General features: G+C 35.9%; 1 protein-coding gene across 1 annotated transcript; it reads left to right on the top strand.

Annotated features, from left to right (window-relative positions):
* The first annotated feature begins 213 nt into the window (after window positions 1–213).
* LOC115956319 (NAD-dependent protein deacetylase HST1-like) lies at window positions 214–12,981 on the top strand. The gene is made up of 4 exons (XM_031074735.1): window positions 214–443; window positions 516–758; window positions 843–909; window positions 12,847–12,981. The coding sequence occupies exons 1-4, from the start codon at window positions 214–216 to the stop codon at window positions 12,979–12,981; spliced, it is 675 nt and encodes a 224-aa protein (XP_030930595.1).
* Window positions 12,982–15,581: the final 2,600 nt, after the last annotated feature.

The following is a 15,581-nucleotide window of genomic DNA, read 5'->3' as shown; positions in this document are numbered from 1 at the left end:
GTCAATTCATCCTTCAATCTTGGAGAACAAATTCCAGAGCCCAAGATTGTTAGGAAGATTCTTAGATCTCTTCTAGAAAGATTCCATGCCTAGATCACTGTCATAGAAGAATGAAAGGATCTTGACTCTATTCCTTTGATAGAATTGATTGGGAATTTGCAAACCTATGAACTAGGTTTAGCAAGGGTTGGCAAGGGTAGTAAAAGCAAGAACATGGCTTTGAAGGTTAAGAATGATGATAACGATGAGTCGTCTGAAGATGAGGATACTAAGTTCAATTCATATATCACCAGACAATTCAAGAAGTTCATCAAGGATGCGAACGTCAAAGCAAGTGACAAGGATCGCAAACAGTCTAGATTCTTTCAATTCAAGTCCCAAGACAAAGGCAAGAGAGAATTCAAGGATGTTGATCAAAGGAACAATGTTCCTACTGCGCCAAAGTGCTACAAATGTCAAAGATTTGGACACATGAAGTAAGAATGTCCCACATATCTCAAATCCATTGGTAAAAGCAAAGCCCTAGCTGCCACATTGAGTGATACAAAACTAGAAGTAGATTCTGATGATAGTGATCAAGATGGGATAGTGACTACTTTCATTGCTACTATTGAGTCCCCTGAGGAAGCAGTAGAACTGATTGATGAGGAAGAAGAGCTGATGGAATCAAAGTTTGAGAAGATGGATGAACAAGATGACATCCACACTACCTACTCTAAATTGTACAAGGTCTTCGAGAAGCATGAGAAGTTTTACAGGTTAGCTATGAGAAAGCTTAGTGAAGTGGAGTTGGAATGAGAGGAAATCTCCATAAAGGTTGATGGGGCTAATCAAACCATCAGAGCACTGAGGTTTGAAAACAACTTTCTTGCTAAAAATACCAAGAAACTGGATGCTGAACTGTTTCAGGTAAGAGCACAATTGGAAAGGACTTCAAGTGCCAAGTTGGATGAAATGCTCAACTTCTAGAATTCTACATCGATCTGACAAAATAGGTCTTGGGTATGATCATTCTCTCTCTTCTTGTAGTACCTCTTCTAATGCTTTAAATAAATTCATCTTTGTTCCCCCTGCCAATAATGATAACTGTGAGGTAACTAAACCTAAGATAGAAAATGTAAGTGAGGATAAAAATGATAAAGGAAAATTCATTCTAGGAGCACCCTCTAAGGTTGGTAAGAAAGAGACTAAGTGGAATGATCATCACTCCACCAACAAGAAGTCTTAACCAAAGAAGCCTCACTTCTGCCATTACTGTGGAGCATTTGGGCACACTCGTCCAAATTGGTATAAGTGGTTAGCCACTCAACAAATCAAAAGTGTCATCTTTTGGGAGCCAAAATCAACACCAACTTTCCTTAGCCCCCCTTGGAGAACATCTTAAGGTTGTCATGTTACTCTCTAATTTCAATGGATTCAACTCTCCTCATTATCCATCTGAACAAAGATTCATGCAAAAGAAAAGTTCTCCATCCAAGTCTCCCATTTGGAAGGAAAAAGATTACAAGTGATTCCTTCACTTTCCTGATCTCATGCATGGTTGGTGTTGTGGTTTGAGTCAGTTTAGTTTTTGATGCTTTGTTTTTTTTTTTTTTTTTTTAATAAAAAAATAATAATAAAAAGGAGAAAATTTTGAAAAATATAAAAACAATGTGTGTTTGTGTATATTGGTACTTGTGTACCTTGGATGGCCTTTGAAACAAAGCTCTTAACTTTGTATCTCTTGTACCTTAGATGAGCATCTTCATGTGATTTGGTTGATCTTTTATCATTCATATCTTAATTACTCTTTTCGACGAGAAGGACTAAAAAATTCTAAGAGAAAGGCATAAATAACCATCTCTCCACTAAAACTCGTCAATCATACAACATTTATGTGCAATTCATAAAAGTCATGCTTAGTAAGGTGTAGCACTTGCACAACAAACACTACAACAAAATGTATTTTCAGTGACGAAAAAATTCGTCACTAAAAGTCCAGTTTTTCGTCACTAAGGACCTTTAGTGACGAAATTGGACTTTTAGTGATGAAACTCAATTCGTCACTGTAGCCCCGTCATTAAAAGTCCAATTTGATTTAAAAAAAAAAAAAAAAAAACTTTTAGTGACGAAAACATTTCATCACTAAATGTTTTCCTCACTAAAATCACTATTCAGTGATGAAAATATTTCGTCACTAAAAACACTTTAGTTTACTAAATCATATTTAGGAATGAATAATTTCGTCACTAAAACCATGTTTGGGTACATATAGTGACGAAAAAATTCATCACTAAAACTATTTTTAAGAAAATCTAAGCACATATAGTGGCAAAAATTTTCGTCACTAAAATCATTTCTTACAAAATTTTGCTATATTTAGTGATGAAATTTTCGTCACTAAAACAATTTTTTTGTTGCTATATTTGTGATGAAAAAATTCTTCACTAAAACTTATTTTCTGTTTTTATTTTTTTCATGGCTTTGATGTTAACCTGTAATTTATCATTACATTATTAAAACCTCACATTTGAATAACACATTTATTTCAACAACACATTTATAAAAAAAGATCCATACATTCCATAAGTAAAAAATAAAACAGGTATCTAATTCAAACTCCTTCCATACAAGTATACAATAATTGTTTGCAACACATACAATAACTTAAGATGTTTTATAACAATAGAAAAAGTATAGCATAATATAATTAGAACTAACGGAAGATGTCCTCATGCCTCTTGGTCCCTAGCTCGCTCCTCTTGGTACAATTGAAGCCTTCTAAAACTTCATGTACTATTGGAATCACTGCTTGATCATAAAGATCTCTTTGTTGAGCTGAGGGACCAAAAACCTACATATTACCACAAACAAAATCTTAGCATCTACCATCAAATATGAAACTAGATTCTCAAAACTAACATTGTTTAACATTTCTGACATACACGTTCAAGTTTTTTTTTGCTAACATTAAGTGGGGGAGGGAGATTCAAACTCAAGTTCTCCTGCCTCTATAGAGAACTGGACAATGTGCCAATGCCGCTAAGTACAAGGCTCTTGGTGACATATACATTCAAATTATAGGACTCCCTTATACTTTCCATTTCAGTGTTCGGATGTAAAGGTGTACATGGTGGCACATCATTTAATATTCTATTCTTACTACACCAAGGAATGAATACTTATTTTAGAGGACAAGACACCATGCACACCATTAAATGGACATTTTCCATTTCAAAGACAAATGAAGAGGATCCTTTTCCTGGGAAAAAAAAAATTACTTAACAAGAACACGCCTCTTTACCTACTCATTTTACCCTTTTCTATCCAAGTTTTATGTATATAGCCCTTACATTAGATCACCTTGAAATAATGTGAAACCAAAGAATCCCCCATAAACAACTACTTAATCTTTGAACCTTAATTCTTGAAAGCAACAACCAAACAATTATAAGTAAATATTGAACCACACTTTGAAACAAATACCCAAATGCCAAAACATCAAAGTCTAAGTAAAACCCAACACCCCATTTGTGAAAATCTACTCATCACACTTTAACCCTCCTCAAAAAGTTCATACAATTTTCACCAATCTCAAAAATCCACTTCTCATATCATATATATACAAACTAATTGAAATGAATAAAGTGGTACCTAATCTACTCATCACACTTTAACCCTCCTCAAAAGGTTCATACAATTTTCACCAATCTCAAAAATCCAACACAACCCACCTTATAATACCATGCAAGCCACCCGCTTGCTCCAACACAATAACCTACCACAAAACCAATCACAAACATCATAAATATAGAGTGTTTACAAGTATTGAAATCAATTAAAGTACTATTTATCACATCTAATCAACAAGGTTCATTCATATTTGCAAGAAATTAACAACACTCCCAATATAAATTTAAACCACCTTATAACATCATGCAAGCCACCCATTTGCTCCAACACAACATACCACCACAAATCCAATTTCCAACATCATAAGTATAGAGTTTTATAAGTTTTTAACTAGAATTTACTTACTTTGCTCAAGCTAAGTTTACAACTTTCAAAAAAAATCCAAAGTTACTACAAATAATGTGTATTTAGTCTGCAAAAGAAAAGTCAAATTTATAAGTACAAAAGTTAAAGAAAAGTTAAACAAGCAGATAAGACAATAATTAGAACCGCCAATGAAGAAAGATATTTACAGGGGAATGAAAAGCTTGTAAACAACCAAATGTCAGCACAAATATCTAATTCTTCAAAATCACTACCCCACATGAAAACTAGCAAACAAAAGCCACATTCCAGAAACAACACTACTTGTACTATAATGGAAAAATCAGATTCAAAAATCAACCATTCAACTGAACAACTCTTTAGAGAAACAACACCAACCATTCACCTAATTGTGAAGATTCACCTAATTCAACACCAACATAAAGATGGTGCAACTAACACTGTTTAACTAGAGATTTCCCCCTGTTCAACAACCATCATCAACATACCAACTATTAATACAAAAGCTTTCACCAAAAATCCCATATTTATATCACTAAAACTTGCAAAAGAGTAACACACATTATTATTATTATTATTATTATATCATAGAGTCCAGAATGAATCCAAATCCTATAAAACACTGCCTTAAGTTTCTACTAAAAAGAAGCAATTGTTTAACATTTTCAATTAAATCAATCAAGCAACACAATACAACAAACAAGTAATCTTTCCCTTATTTTGGAGCAAACACATAAGTAATCACCCATTGCTGTTTCAAAAACTAAGTGTTGTATATTTACTTCCATACTATTGTAACACTGTCAGGTACTACATTGTTGTATTGCTAGGCTAACTTCCCTTTTATATACAGGCCCCATGCATAGTTTCTCTATGTGATTCAGTAATACATTCCTGATTTCATCAAAGTTAAAACAAATGACTACTCACATAAGCAATTGAAAACCATTACAAGCATCAACTAGAAAGAATCCAGGCAAAAGAAAATATCTAATAACTTAGTTACCATATCTTTCTCCCAACAAAACCAATCCATCCCGAGTACAAGTAACAAGTAATAAGGTAACAAGTAATAAGGTAATCACGCTAACCTTTCTCTGGCAATGTAACATCCTCCATAGAGCCCTTAATCACTTCAACCACACCTTCCAAGTTATTTGCTTTTACAAGCGCACACGCATGTTTTGACATCTTAGTTGCTTCCACTGCATAGACCTTTCTCGCACCTACTTGTGTCGACCAAATTGCGAGAATGCCACTCCCAGTTCCCACATCCAACATAGTCTTTTCCACAAAATTCACCAAATTAATCCCAATTATATCTCAAATACACACACAACAATCAAAACAAGTAACACTTTCAATAAATAAATAAATAAAAACAATTCAGACATTCTATCCCAAAGACTGAATCATAGTGAATAACTAGAACTAATCATACAAACCCAGATTTCTAAATTCCTTGTCTTGATTGCCAAATAGACATACACATTATTTAGTTTGTGCTTTTGCTTTATGTATAGTTTGAATTACATTCAATGCTGATTTAGAATGGGTTAAAACGCTACTAAAGGCATCAATTACACCTAAGTTCCTTAAAAAGGAAGGAAAAAAAATTCATTATATTTGGCAAAAGAAAAGCATTAACCCTCAACTTTCATAGAAAGTAGAAAACAGAAAACAGGGGGAAAAAAAAGAACAAAAACAATAGCTTTCTTCTTCTAATTTGTTTCCCAAATAAAATAAATAAATAAAAAATCTCAACCTCACCATACCAATACTTGTTCAAACCAAGCTCAGCTCATCAATAAGTAAAAAAGCTTTAATTTTTTATTCTGGGTCCAAAACAAAAACAAATAGAGAGTGGTGGACAAAGATAGCTTACCTTTCCTTTGAAGTGATGCCTGTTTTGGAAGACGAAGTTGAAGTGTCGCGATTGGCGCCGATCACCAACGGCGACGCTTAAGCATCGTGATCGGCGTCGATCGCCAATGGCGACACTTAAGCGTCACGACGGTGCCAACGGCAACATGGCGAGCTCGATCGGCGGCACGGCAAGCTCGATTGGTGGCGACGGCTGAGATCAGGTGAAGCGGCTGTGAGGTATTGAGTGAGGGAAAGAGAGAATCAGGTAAAGGAAGGAAAATAAAGTGGGAAAAAAAAAAAGGGAGGCTGAAGTGTTTTAAGTATTAAACTTTTAGTGATGACTTGTATGTCGTCACTATAGGCTACCTTTAACGACAAAAATTTGGATTCGTCGCTAATACTCTCATCTGATTTTATGTTCCTTTTTTTAGTGACGACTTATTTTCGTCACTATTTGTCACATTCTACGACGAAATGAGTTTCGTCACTAACAGTGTTCTTAGCAACACCTTTAGTGATGAAAATTTTTGTTACAAAAAACTTAAACTTTTAGCGATGAAATAATTCGTCACTGTAGATGAATTTAGTTTGGCGCCTTTAGTTCAACACAACATATAGTGATGAGATTTAATTTTCCTCACTAAAAGTAACTAATTTTTTTATAAATAGTGACGAAATATAAATTTCGTCACTATATGGTACCTTTTTGTGACGAAAAAATTTTCCTCACTAAAATTCGTCACTGAAAATACATTTTGTTGTAGTGAAAACAAGATGTTTAGCTTTCATAATTAGGTAATTCTTTTCTCTCTAATTTACCCATGCATGTTATGTTATTTTATGCTTAAAAGAAAAATACACAAAGATCATGTAAAGCAAAAAGAAGTAAAATACTTTCAAATATGGTTGCAAGTGTATTTTTAGGAGATGTGGGAGTTATATGATGTACCTCGAAAGTGACGGTCCCCATCAAACAATTATGATTGTGTTTGGATATAATTGATCTTCTTATATCATTAATCTTCGTATAATGATTTACTTATACTCTCTTGCAAAGTTTCACACACAACACGCATACTCTTTGCTATTCTTGATACTATTATACAGGTATAATGTGATTTGGCCATCTCAAGGAATACATGTGGTAGTGTTAGGACATATGTGTTTCACATGTTAGAAACATATGTCACTATTTTATGTAATTGGCTAATCCTTTGACAAAACGCACTTTACTTGTATTTTGGTAGATCTAGGATGTGTTTAATACTTTAAGAAATAAGGTTTCAAGTTTAAGTGTTAAAACCATGCAAGTTTATCCAAGAATCAAGTGTGAAAGTGCTACTCATTAAAACTTGACAGCTAGCATCTATCGAGGCTTAGAGAGTTGTCTGAATCCCGTGGCTCGACAGCTTCTCGACAGATAGGTATCTGTTGAGATTTATGAAGTCCAATTTTTCATCCAATCCATGAATGTAGGATTTCTTTTCTCACAGCCCTAAACATATATAAGGATTATTTTAAGGGTCGTAAAAGGTAACACAAGTTTCATAAGAGCAAATTTCATAAGAGTGAAGAAGAGTGTGACCGGAAACCTAGTTTGCCCTAGTTCTTGAAGAAGCAGCTATGTTTGTACACCATAGGGTTTTGTGACTAAGCAATTTCATGATCTTCATCATTTGGATAAATTGAAGAACTTTGCAGCCAACATCCTTCTCTAGTTGGTGATTGAAGTCGAGTACTAGGATCCGCGCAATTGGTTAGACACGTACTGGAACCGTGCATTGAAAATGAGAGATTATTACTACAGAACAAGTCCAATTGGATATTGGGGTAAGGGTTCAACTGTAGGTTGGTATAAGGTACCGAGATTCCTTTACTTGTAACTGTTTGTTTTGATAATAGTGGATTCTCGGGAGTGGTGACCGTAAAATCACCTGGTAGGGTTTTTGCCGTGTAGGTTTTTCTCATTCGTAAACAAATCACCGTTTCAATTTATTTTCTGCTACATACTTTAGTTAATTGGTGATTTGTTTGTGCTACCACGTACAATTGCATGTTAATTTGATTAATTAATAAACTTGGCTAATTAATCAATTAATTCATCATAAGGGGTTAACTCGTTTTTGGCTTATTAAGTGATATCAGAGCAGGCACACTTTGAGTAGAGTTAATCTTTGTTATGCTATCCATTGACCCCTGTTTGTCATGGATAGAGGACAGTCTCTTATTATACCTCCTCTATTTGATGACACTAACTATGCATAATAGAAAGTATGCATAAGAGCTTTTTTGCAGTCTTTAGATGAGAAAATGTGACAAGCTGTGGAGGTAGGCTGGACTAAGCCTACAGAAGTGCTGGCTGATTGGGATGATGCTAAGATTAAGGGGGCAAACTTTAACAGTAGGGTATTGAATTCCTTATTCAATGCGGTCACAAATGAGGAGTTCAAGAAGATATCCTCCACTGAAACTGTGAAAAAAGCATTGACCATTCTCCAGACAACCTATGAGGGAACAAAGGCTATCAAGGATTCAAAGTTTCAAAGGCTCACTACTAGCTTCGAAGAGACCAAGGTGGAGGAGGATGAGTCGTTTGATGAGTTCTATACCAAGCTCAAGGACATAGTGAACTCAAATTTCAATCTTGGGGAAACCATTCCTAAACCCAAGATTGTGAGAAAGGTGCTTAGATCTCTACCCAAGAGATCCCAAGCCAAGATTACCGTGATTGAGGAATCAAAGGATATTGACAAAATTCCTATGAAATAGTTGGTTTGGAAATCTGCAGATCTATGAGTTGGGTTTAACAAGGATTGGGAAATCGAGCAAGAGCATGGCATTGAAGGCCAAGAGCAGTGATACTGATGAGTCTTCAGACAATGAAGATTCTAAGATAAAGTCCTATATTACAAGGCAGTTCAAGAAGTTCATGAAGAATGCCAATGGGAAGGGCCTCGACAAGGACCATAGGCAATCTAGCTCCTCACAGTTCAAGAGCCAAGATAAAGGGAAGAAGGATGCTAGGGATGGCAATCAGTACACTGTTCCCTCAGGACCAAAGTGCTTCAGGTGTCAAGGCTTTGGACATATGAAACAAGAGTGCCCTATGTATCTCAAGACCATTGGGAAGAGCAAGGTACTTGCTACTACGTTGAGTGACATTGAGCCTGAGGATAATTACGATAATGAGGATGATGGAATCCTAAATTCCTTTACTACCACTGTCAATCCTACTGAGGGGATTGTTGAAGATGTGGATGAAGAAAAGGAATTGGTGGAGTCTAAGTTTGAGAAGATGGATGAACAAGATGACATCCACACAGTCTATGCAAAGTTATACAAGGTCTCAGAAAAGTATGAGAAGATGTATAGGTTGGCCATCAAGAAGCTTAGTGATGTGGAGCTTGTGTGAGAAGAAATTTCTACAAAGTTTGATAAAGCAAATCAGACTATTGGAGCACTGAGATTTGAGAATAATTTCTTAGCTGACAAGACTAAGAAGCTTAAGGCAGAATTGTTCCAAGTCAGAGCTCAGCTGGAAAGAACTTCAAGCGCTAAGCTCGATGAGATGTTCAGTCTTCAAAAATTTGCTTCCGATCAAACTGATTTAGGGTATTATTTCTCTTCTCCTAGTATTGCTTCTACTAGTGCTATTGTTTTTGTTCCTCCTACTAATAATATTGAAACTGAGAATAATGTTGTTAAAAATAAATTAGCTAGTGAGAACATAGACAATGGTAAATCTATCTTAGGAGCACCCCCTAAAATTGATAAGAAAGAGATTAAAAACCCTAGGGCTAAGAAGGCTAACTCTTAAAAGCCTAAACAGAAGAAGCAGCATCTTTGTCATCACTGTGGTAGCTGGTTATACTCGACCTAATTGCTATAAGTGATTAGCCACTCAACAGAGCAACGGCTTGATCGCATTGGGAAACCAGAATCAATTTCCATCCTCTTTTATTCCCCTTGGAGATCTTCTCAAAGTCCTCATGTTCCTTTCGAACTTGAACGGTTTCAATTCTTCCCCCTCACCGCTGATTCAAGGGTTCGCTTAAAGGAAATGTTCTTTTAAGGTGTGGAAGGAAAAAGGCTCCAAGTGATTCTATCACTTTTCTTTCTCTCTTCTTATTTTTGTGTTTGCATTACTTGTGTGTTTTGCTTTCAAGTTTTGAGTGAGTCTAGTTTTTCAAGTTTTGAGTGAGTCTAGTTTTATACTTTGCTTTGTTTAACATGTTTTTGTTTGTTTTCAGTTTTGTTTATTTTGTTTTTCATATAAAAAAAAAAACTAAAAAATCAGAAAAATACAAAAATAGTGTGTGTTTTGTGTACATAGGTACTTATGTACCTTGGATGGCCATTGAAACAAAGTTTTCTAAACTTTGTATCTCTTATATCTTAGATGAGCATCTTTATGCATAACTAAGCAAGTGATTTTTGTGGCTCATGTTTGTGATGAGTAAGATTAAGTAATTTCTTGTACTTAACACTCGTATCACTCTTTTTGACGGGAATGACTAGAAAATCCTAAGAGAAAGACATAAATAACTATCTCACCACTGTTATCCACCACTCATGAGATGACATTTGTATGCTTCGGTATAGCAAAAGTGGAATGTCAAAATGGTTAACATAATTAGGTATTTCTTTTCTCTCTCTCTTATATACCCATGCATGGTTTGCTTAAATATATATTTATATATATATATTTATATATATATATGCTAAGAAAATAAAAGCAAAAAGAATAAAAATGCTTTATATATGATTGCAAGCGTGTATTCTAGGAGATGTGGGAGTTATAGGATGTACCTCGAAGGTGGTAGTCCCCATCAAACAGTTATGATTGTGTGTGAGTTAAAGTGATTTTCTTATATCTCAAATTGTCATAACATGTAGACGCTTATGCAATCTTACAATATTTTTCACACACAACACGCAATATTCTTTGCTACTTTTGATACACGTGCAGGTGCAATGTGATTTGGCCGTCACAAGGAATACTCGTGTTAATGTATACTCACTAAACTGTCTTGATTTGTTTTTGAAATATAAAATTGGTTAGACTTGTTTAGTATGTGTGTGTGTTTTGAGATCTATGTGCTTAACATTTTTTTCTATTAAGAGATGATTTTGAGAGTTCAAAATGTTGTTTGGATCCTTGGTTGAGTTGCATGATTGATTGTATTCATGTCTGTTTTTTTCTCTTCTTTGAAAAACTGTTTTTAAGTAATTTCGACAGCTCCTCAACACCTCTCGATACCTAGCCTATCTATCGAGCTCTTCAGTTGCTTTTTATTGCAATCCTGACACCTCTTGATAGCTAGGTTGATCGATCGAGAAAGTTTCTATCCCCTCAATAGCTCCTCGACAAATCCGCGATCCATCGAGCTTCTTTTTGCCTTGGACACCTGTTCGATAGTTGCATCTATCGAACCCTTTAAATCTCGACACCTCTTGATCTGTCGAGAATTACTAAGCTTGTATATAAAGGGTCCTCGCGATCTCAGACTCATTTCGCTTGATCTCTCTTGATCTCTCTCGATCTCTCTTGACTCTTCACCTCCCAAACCTTTCTCACTCACTCCGAACCTTTTCCTCAAGGAGTTTTCGGCCTAGATCAAGTTTTTCTTCACTTGGTAAGAGTCCTAATCCTTCTTTTTCATGCATTTCATCTTTTATGACCTAACTTTTTATCCAAAGAGGTTTTTGCAAAATTTTTGGGACGGGTTTTTTATTTTTGATCTTAAAACTTCATGCATTACATTCATTTGCATTATAACAATGTTTCATGCATTCTTAGATGTGTGTTTACCTTGTGTGCTGGTAGGATTGGATTGGGCTGAGCCCATGATGCAATTACTTTTGCATGTCACATGTTTATGCATTTTCATGCATATATACTTTCTATTCAATACATTTTGATATATTTTTGCTGCTTGGGACCTTTCTGATTGTCTCTTTCTCCCTCTCTCTCTTCTGTTTGCGTTAGTTTGCTTTTATGGCACCCAAACACAAGTCTACTCCGTCCCTAAACCCTCTTCATTTTGGGGCATCCACTTCTTCTGATCCTACACCTTTTTCTATCTGGTTCCACGTTGAGAAGGCCAAATTAGACTTCTTTGAGAACTTCTCTAGACAAGGTGTTTATTCGGAATGCCAAGTCATTTTGTTGGACTTCTCTGACACTAATGTTCCCATTGTCATTCACAGATGGGGTTAGGAGTCACTGTGTGACGTCCTGGTCACTTGTCCATCCGTGCTTATCCAGGAGTTTTACTTCAACATGCATGGAGTAGAACTCCATGCATGTTCGAGGTACGTGCATTGTGGTCACATCGAATATTATATCCGATGTGCTCCGTGTCCCTAGGGTAGAGATAGTTTGAGGACTGTGTCTAAAGACGAGCTTATTTTCTCTTTTTGTAAGCGTCCCTCTAATTGGGGTGATTGTCAATTCACCTCTTGTACGACCTTTGCTAAAGGCCCTAGGTTTCTTAACATGGTCATGACTTTTGTTTTACATCATTTATCTCACTATAACTCTATTACAGAGCCCCGTGCTCGGTTTTTGCTTTCACTTTTAGAGCATCTCTCTATAAATTTTTCCTCTCATTTCATTCTTTCTATCATATATGTACATAGGGATTCGGCGACCCATGATAAGCTCATCTTTCCTTCAGCTATCACAAGGATTTTACGTCATTTTTCTGTTCCCTTTCCCATGTCCGACCACTTCCATGTTATGGGTGCTATAGATGCCACTACTGTTAAACAGAGCAAGGTGCAATTTCATTCGAGGCGGTCCGGATCGACGGCTTCTCTCACTCCTTCAGCTTCATCCACCTTCGCTCCCTCTTCTTTTGTGGGAGGTGTGACCCTTGATGCAATCATGGTGCAGCTTCAGCGCATGGATGCTCGCCTTGATACACTCACTACTGAGATGTATCAGTGAACACTCGTGTCAGCTGTATTGCCAAATGGCAGGCTCGCCTTGGTGGCTTTGTGGAGTCTCCCTCCCCTCCTCCCGAGGCATCCGAGGATGATGATGAATCCGACGACGATGATGATGATGAGGTTGGAGATGTTAGCTCTTTCAACGATGACGAGATGTTTACTTGATACTCTTACCTTTTGTCACTCGTGACAAAAAGGGGAAGTAGTTTTGGATATAAGAGTAGTCATACTTGTAGGGGGAGGGTTAGTATAGGAGATTTTTGTTAGGGGGAGTGTTGATTTTGAGGGATGTAGCGAGGATTTCATGTATCTTTTTCTTTTCTTTCTACTTTAGATACATTTATCTCTTGTACAAGGGTCTTGTGACCATTTTGAAATACATTGTACTTATATTCCTTATATATTGATGTATGTTCTTTCACCTATATTTACATGTGTTGTTTTTTTTTTTCTTTTTTTATGCACATGTTTCTTATTAATTGTATGTAATCTTTTATTTCTGTTTTACACTAAGATGCCGCGATGAGTTTTGTTTAAAGTGTTTCAAAAATACTAGTTATCAAAGTCTACTTACCATAAACTCTCTTCTTGCAAAGTTTTTCAAGAGTTTGTGTTAGGATAGATTTTATTGTGTTCAACAAGTGAGTAAAAGTTGAGTGATTTATGACTTCTCTCATATGTTCACTTGTTTGTTGTGGTTTTGTCACGGATTGCCAAAGGGGGAGATTGTTAGGACATATATGTTTCACATGTTAGGAACATATGTCACTATTTTATGTAATTGGCTAATCCTTTGACAAAACGCACTTTACTTGTATTTGGGTAGATCTACGATGTGTTTAATCCTTCAAGAAATAAGGTTTCAAGTTCAAGTGTTAAAGTCATGCAAGTCTGTCCAAGAATTAAGTGTGAAAGTGCTGCTCATTAAAGCTCGACAACTAGCATCTATCGAGGCTTTGAGAGCTGTTTGAATCCCGTGGCTCGACAACTTCTCGATAGATAGGTATCTGTCGAGGTTTATAAAATTCAGTTTTTCAGAACTGTTTTTCATCCAATCCATGAATGTATGTTTAAGCTTTTTTTTCTCACAACCCTAAACACATATAAAGATTATTTTAAGGGCCGTAAAAGGTGACACAAGTTGCATAAGAGCAAATTTCACAAGGGTGAAGAAAAGTGTGACCGGAAATCTAGTTTGCCCTAATTCTTGAAAAAGCTGTTGTGTTTGTACACCATAGGGTTTTGTAACCAAGCAACTTCATGATCTTCATCGTCTAGATGAATTGAAAAACTTTGCAGCCAACATCCTTCTCTAGTTGGTGATTGAAGTCATGTACTGAGATCCACACAATTGGTTAGTCACATACTAGGATCCGTGCATTGAAAATGGGAGATTGTAACTACAAAACAAGTCCAATTGGGTATTGGGGTAAGGGTTCAACTGTAAGTTGGTATAAGGTACTGAGATTCATTTACTTGTAATCGCTTGTTTTGATAATAGTGGATTCTCAGGAGTGGTGACCTTAAAATCACCCGGTGGGGTTTTTGCCATGTAGGTTTTCCTCATTTGTAAACAAATCACCGTGTCAATTTATTTTCCGCTGTATACTTTAGTTAATTGGTGATTTGTTTGTGCTGCCACATACAATTGCATGTTAATTTGATTAATTAATAAAATTGGTTAATTAATCAATTAATTCATCACAATGGGTCAATTTGTTTTTGGCCTATCAGGTAGTATATACTTTCTAAACTGTTTAAACTTGTTTTTGAAAATAAAATTGGTTAGATGTGTTTAGTGTGTTTTTGATCTAGGAATGCTTTGCATCTAGAGTTGATGATGTGTTTGACTGCTCAACTTACTTCTTGGTTGCTTGTTTTGGTGTCTCTCTTGATTGCCTTCATCATGTGTTGTTTCTCCTCCTTGAAAAACCTTGTTTCAAGCTTCTTGATAGATGCTGGGTACCTCCTTGATTGAAGCTCAATAGCACCTCAATACATGCCTCTTTTATCGAGATTTCTGGGTTTATTCTCGATACCTCTTGATAGATAGCTCGATCCATCGAGCCAATTCTTTGGAGTCTCTGTCTGCTTGATAGATGCTCAATACCTTCTCGATCTATTGAGATCTTTTTGCCGTCGATACCTCCTCGATACCTCTCAATCTATCGAGAATTTGTTCTTAATACCTTCTCGATCTATTGAGCTGCATTATATATATATATATATATATATATTTGAGGTCTAACCCAGTTTTGCTCAAACTCAAATATCTCGATCTCTCTCTTCTCTCTCGATCCAAACCATTTCTTTTCACCAAAAACCTCCTCCCACTCAAGTTTTCGGCCTAATCTAAGCCTCAATCCCTTGGTAAGTGTTTTAAATCTCTTTTCTCTCTCCTTCTTCATGCATTTTATGCATTTAGACCTAGGTTTTCAAGTTTTAGGGAAATTTTTGGGTTTTTGAGTTATTTGTAAAAATTTTGGGTTGGGTGTTGTTGATTTGTTCTCACATGCTCATGTGATGCATTCTCTAGCATTATAATCATGTTTTCATGCGTTCTAGGTTGTGTGCCTGATTAACCAATGTGAGTGCTGTAGTTTGGATTGAGTTTTTGCCCATGAAGTAATTTCTTTTGCACGTAACATGTTCATGCATTATCATGCATTGCTCTTCGTTCTTTTCTTCTATCTTGTGCCTTATCTTCTGTTATGTTTCTCTATTTCTTTTCTTTTCTTTGATTTAGTTTCCATCTTATTGCACCT

Source organism: Quercus lobata, chromosome 8 (genome assembly GCF_001633185.2).
Source record: "Quercus lobata isolate SW786 chromosome 8, ValleyOak3.0 Primary Assembly, whole genome shotgun sequence".
NCBI lineage: Eukaryota > Viridiplantae > Streptophyta > Magnoliopsida > Fagales > Fagaceae > Quercus > Quercus lobata.
The sequence above is the reverse complement of the archived record's forward strand: the minus strand, read 5'-3'. Positions and strand labels throughout refer to the sequence as shown.

Coding starts and splice junctions, on each gene's coding strand:
- LOC115956319 (XM_031074735.1), top strand. CDS start 214: ATGGCTTTGAAGGTTAAGAATGATGATAACGATGAGTCGTCTGAAGAT. Junction 759..842: donor AAGCATGAGAAGTTTTACAG/GTTAGCTATGAG, acceptor TCAAACCATCAG/AGCACTGAGGTTTGAAAACA. Junction 910..12,846: donor TGGATGCTGAACTGTTTCAG/GTAAGAGCACAA, acceptor GCCAAATGGCAG/GCTCGCCTTGGTGGCTTTGT.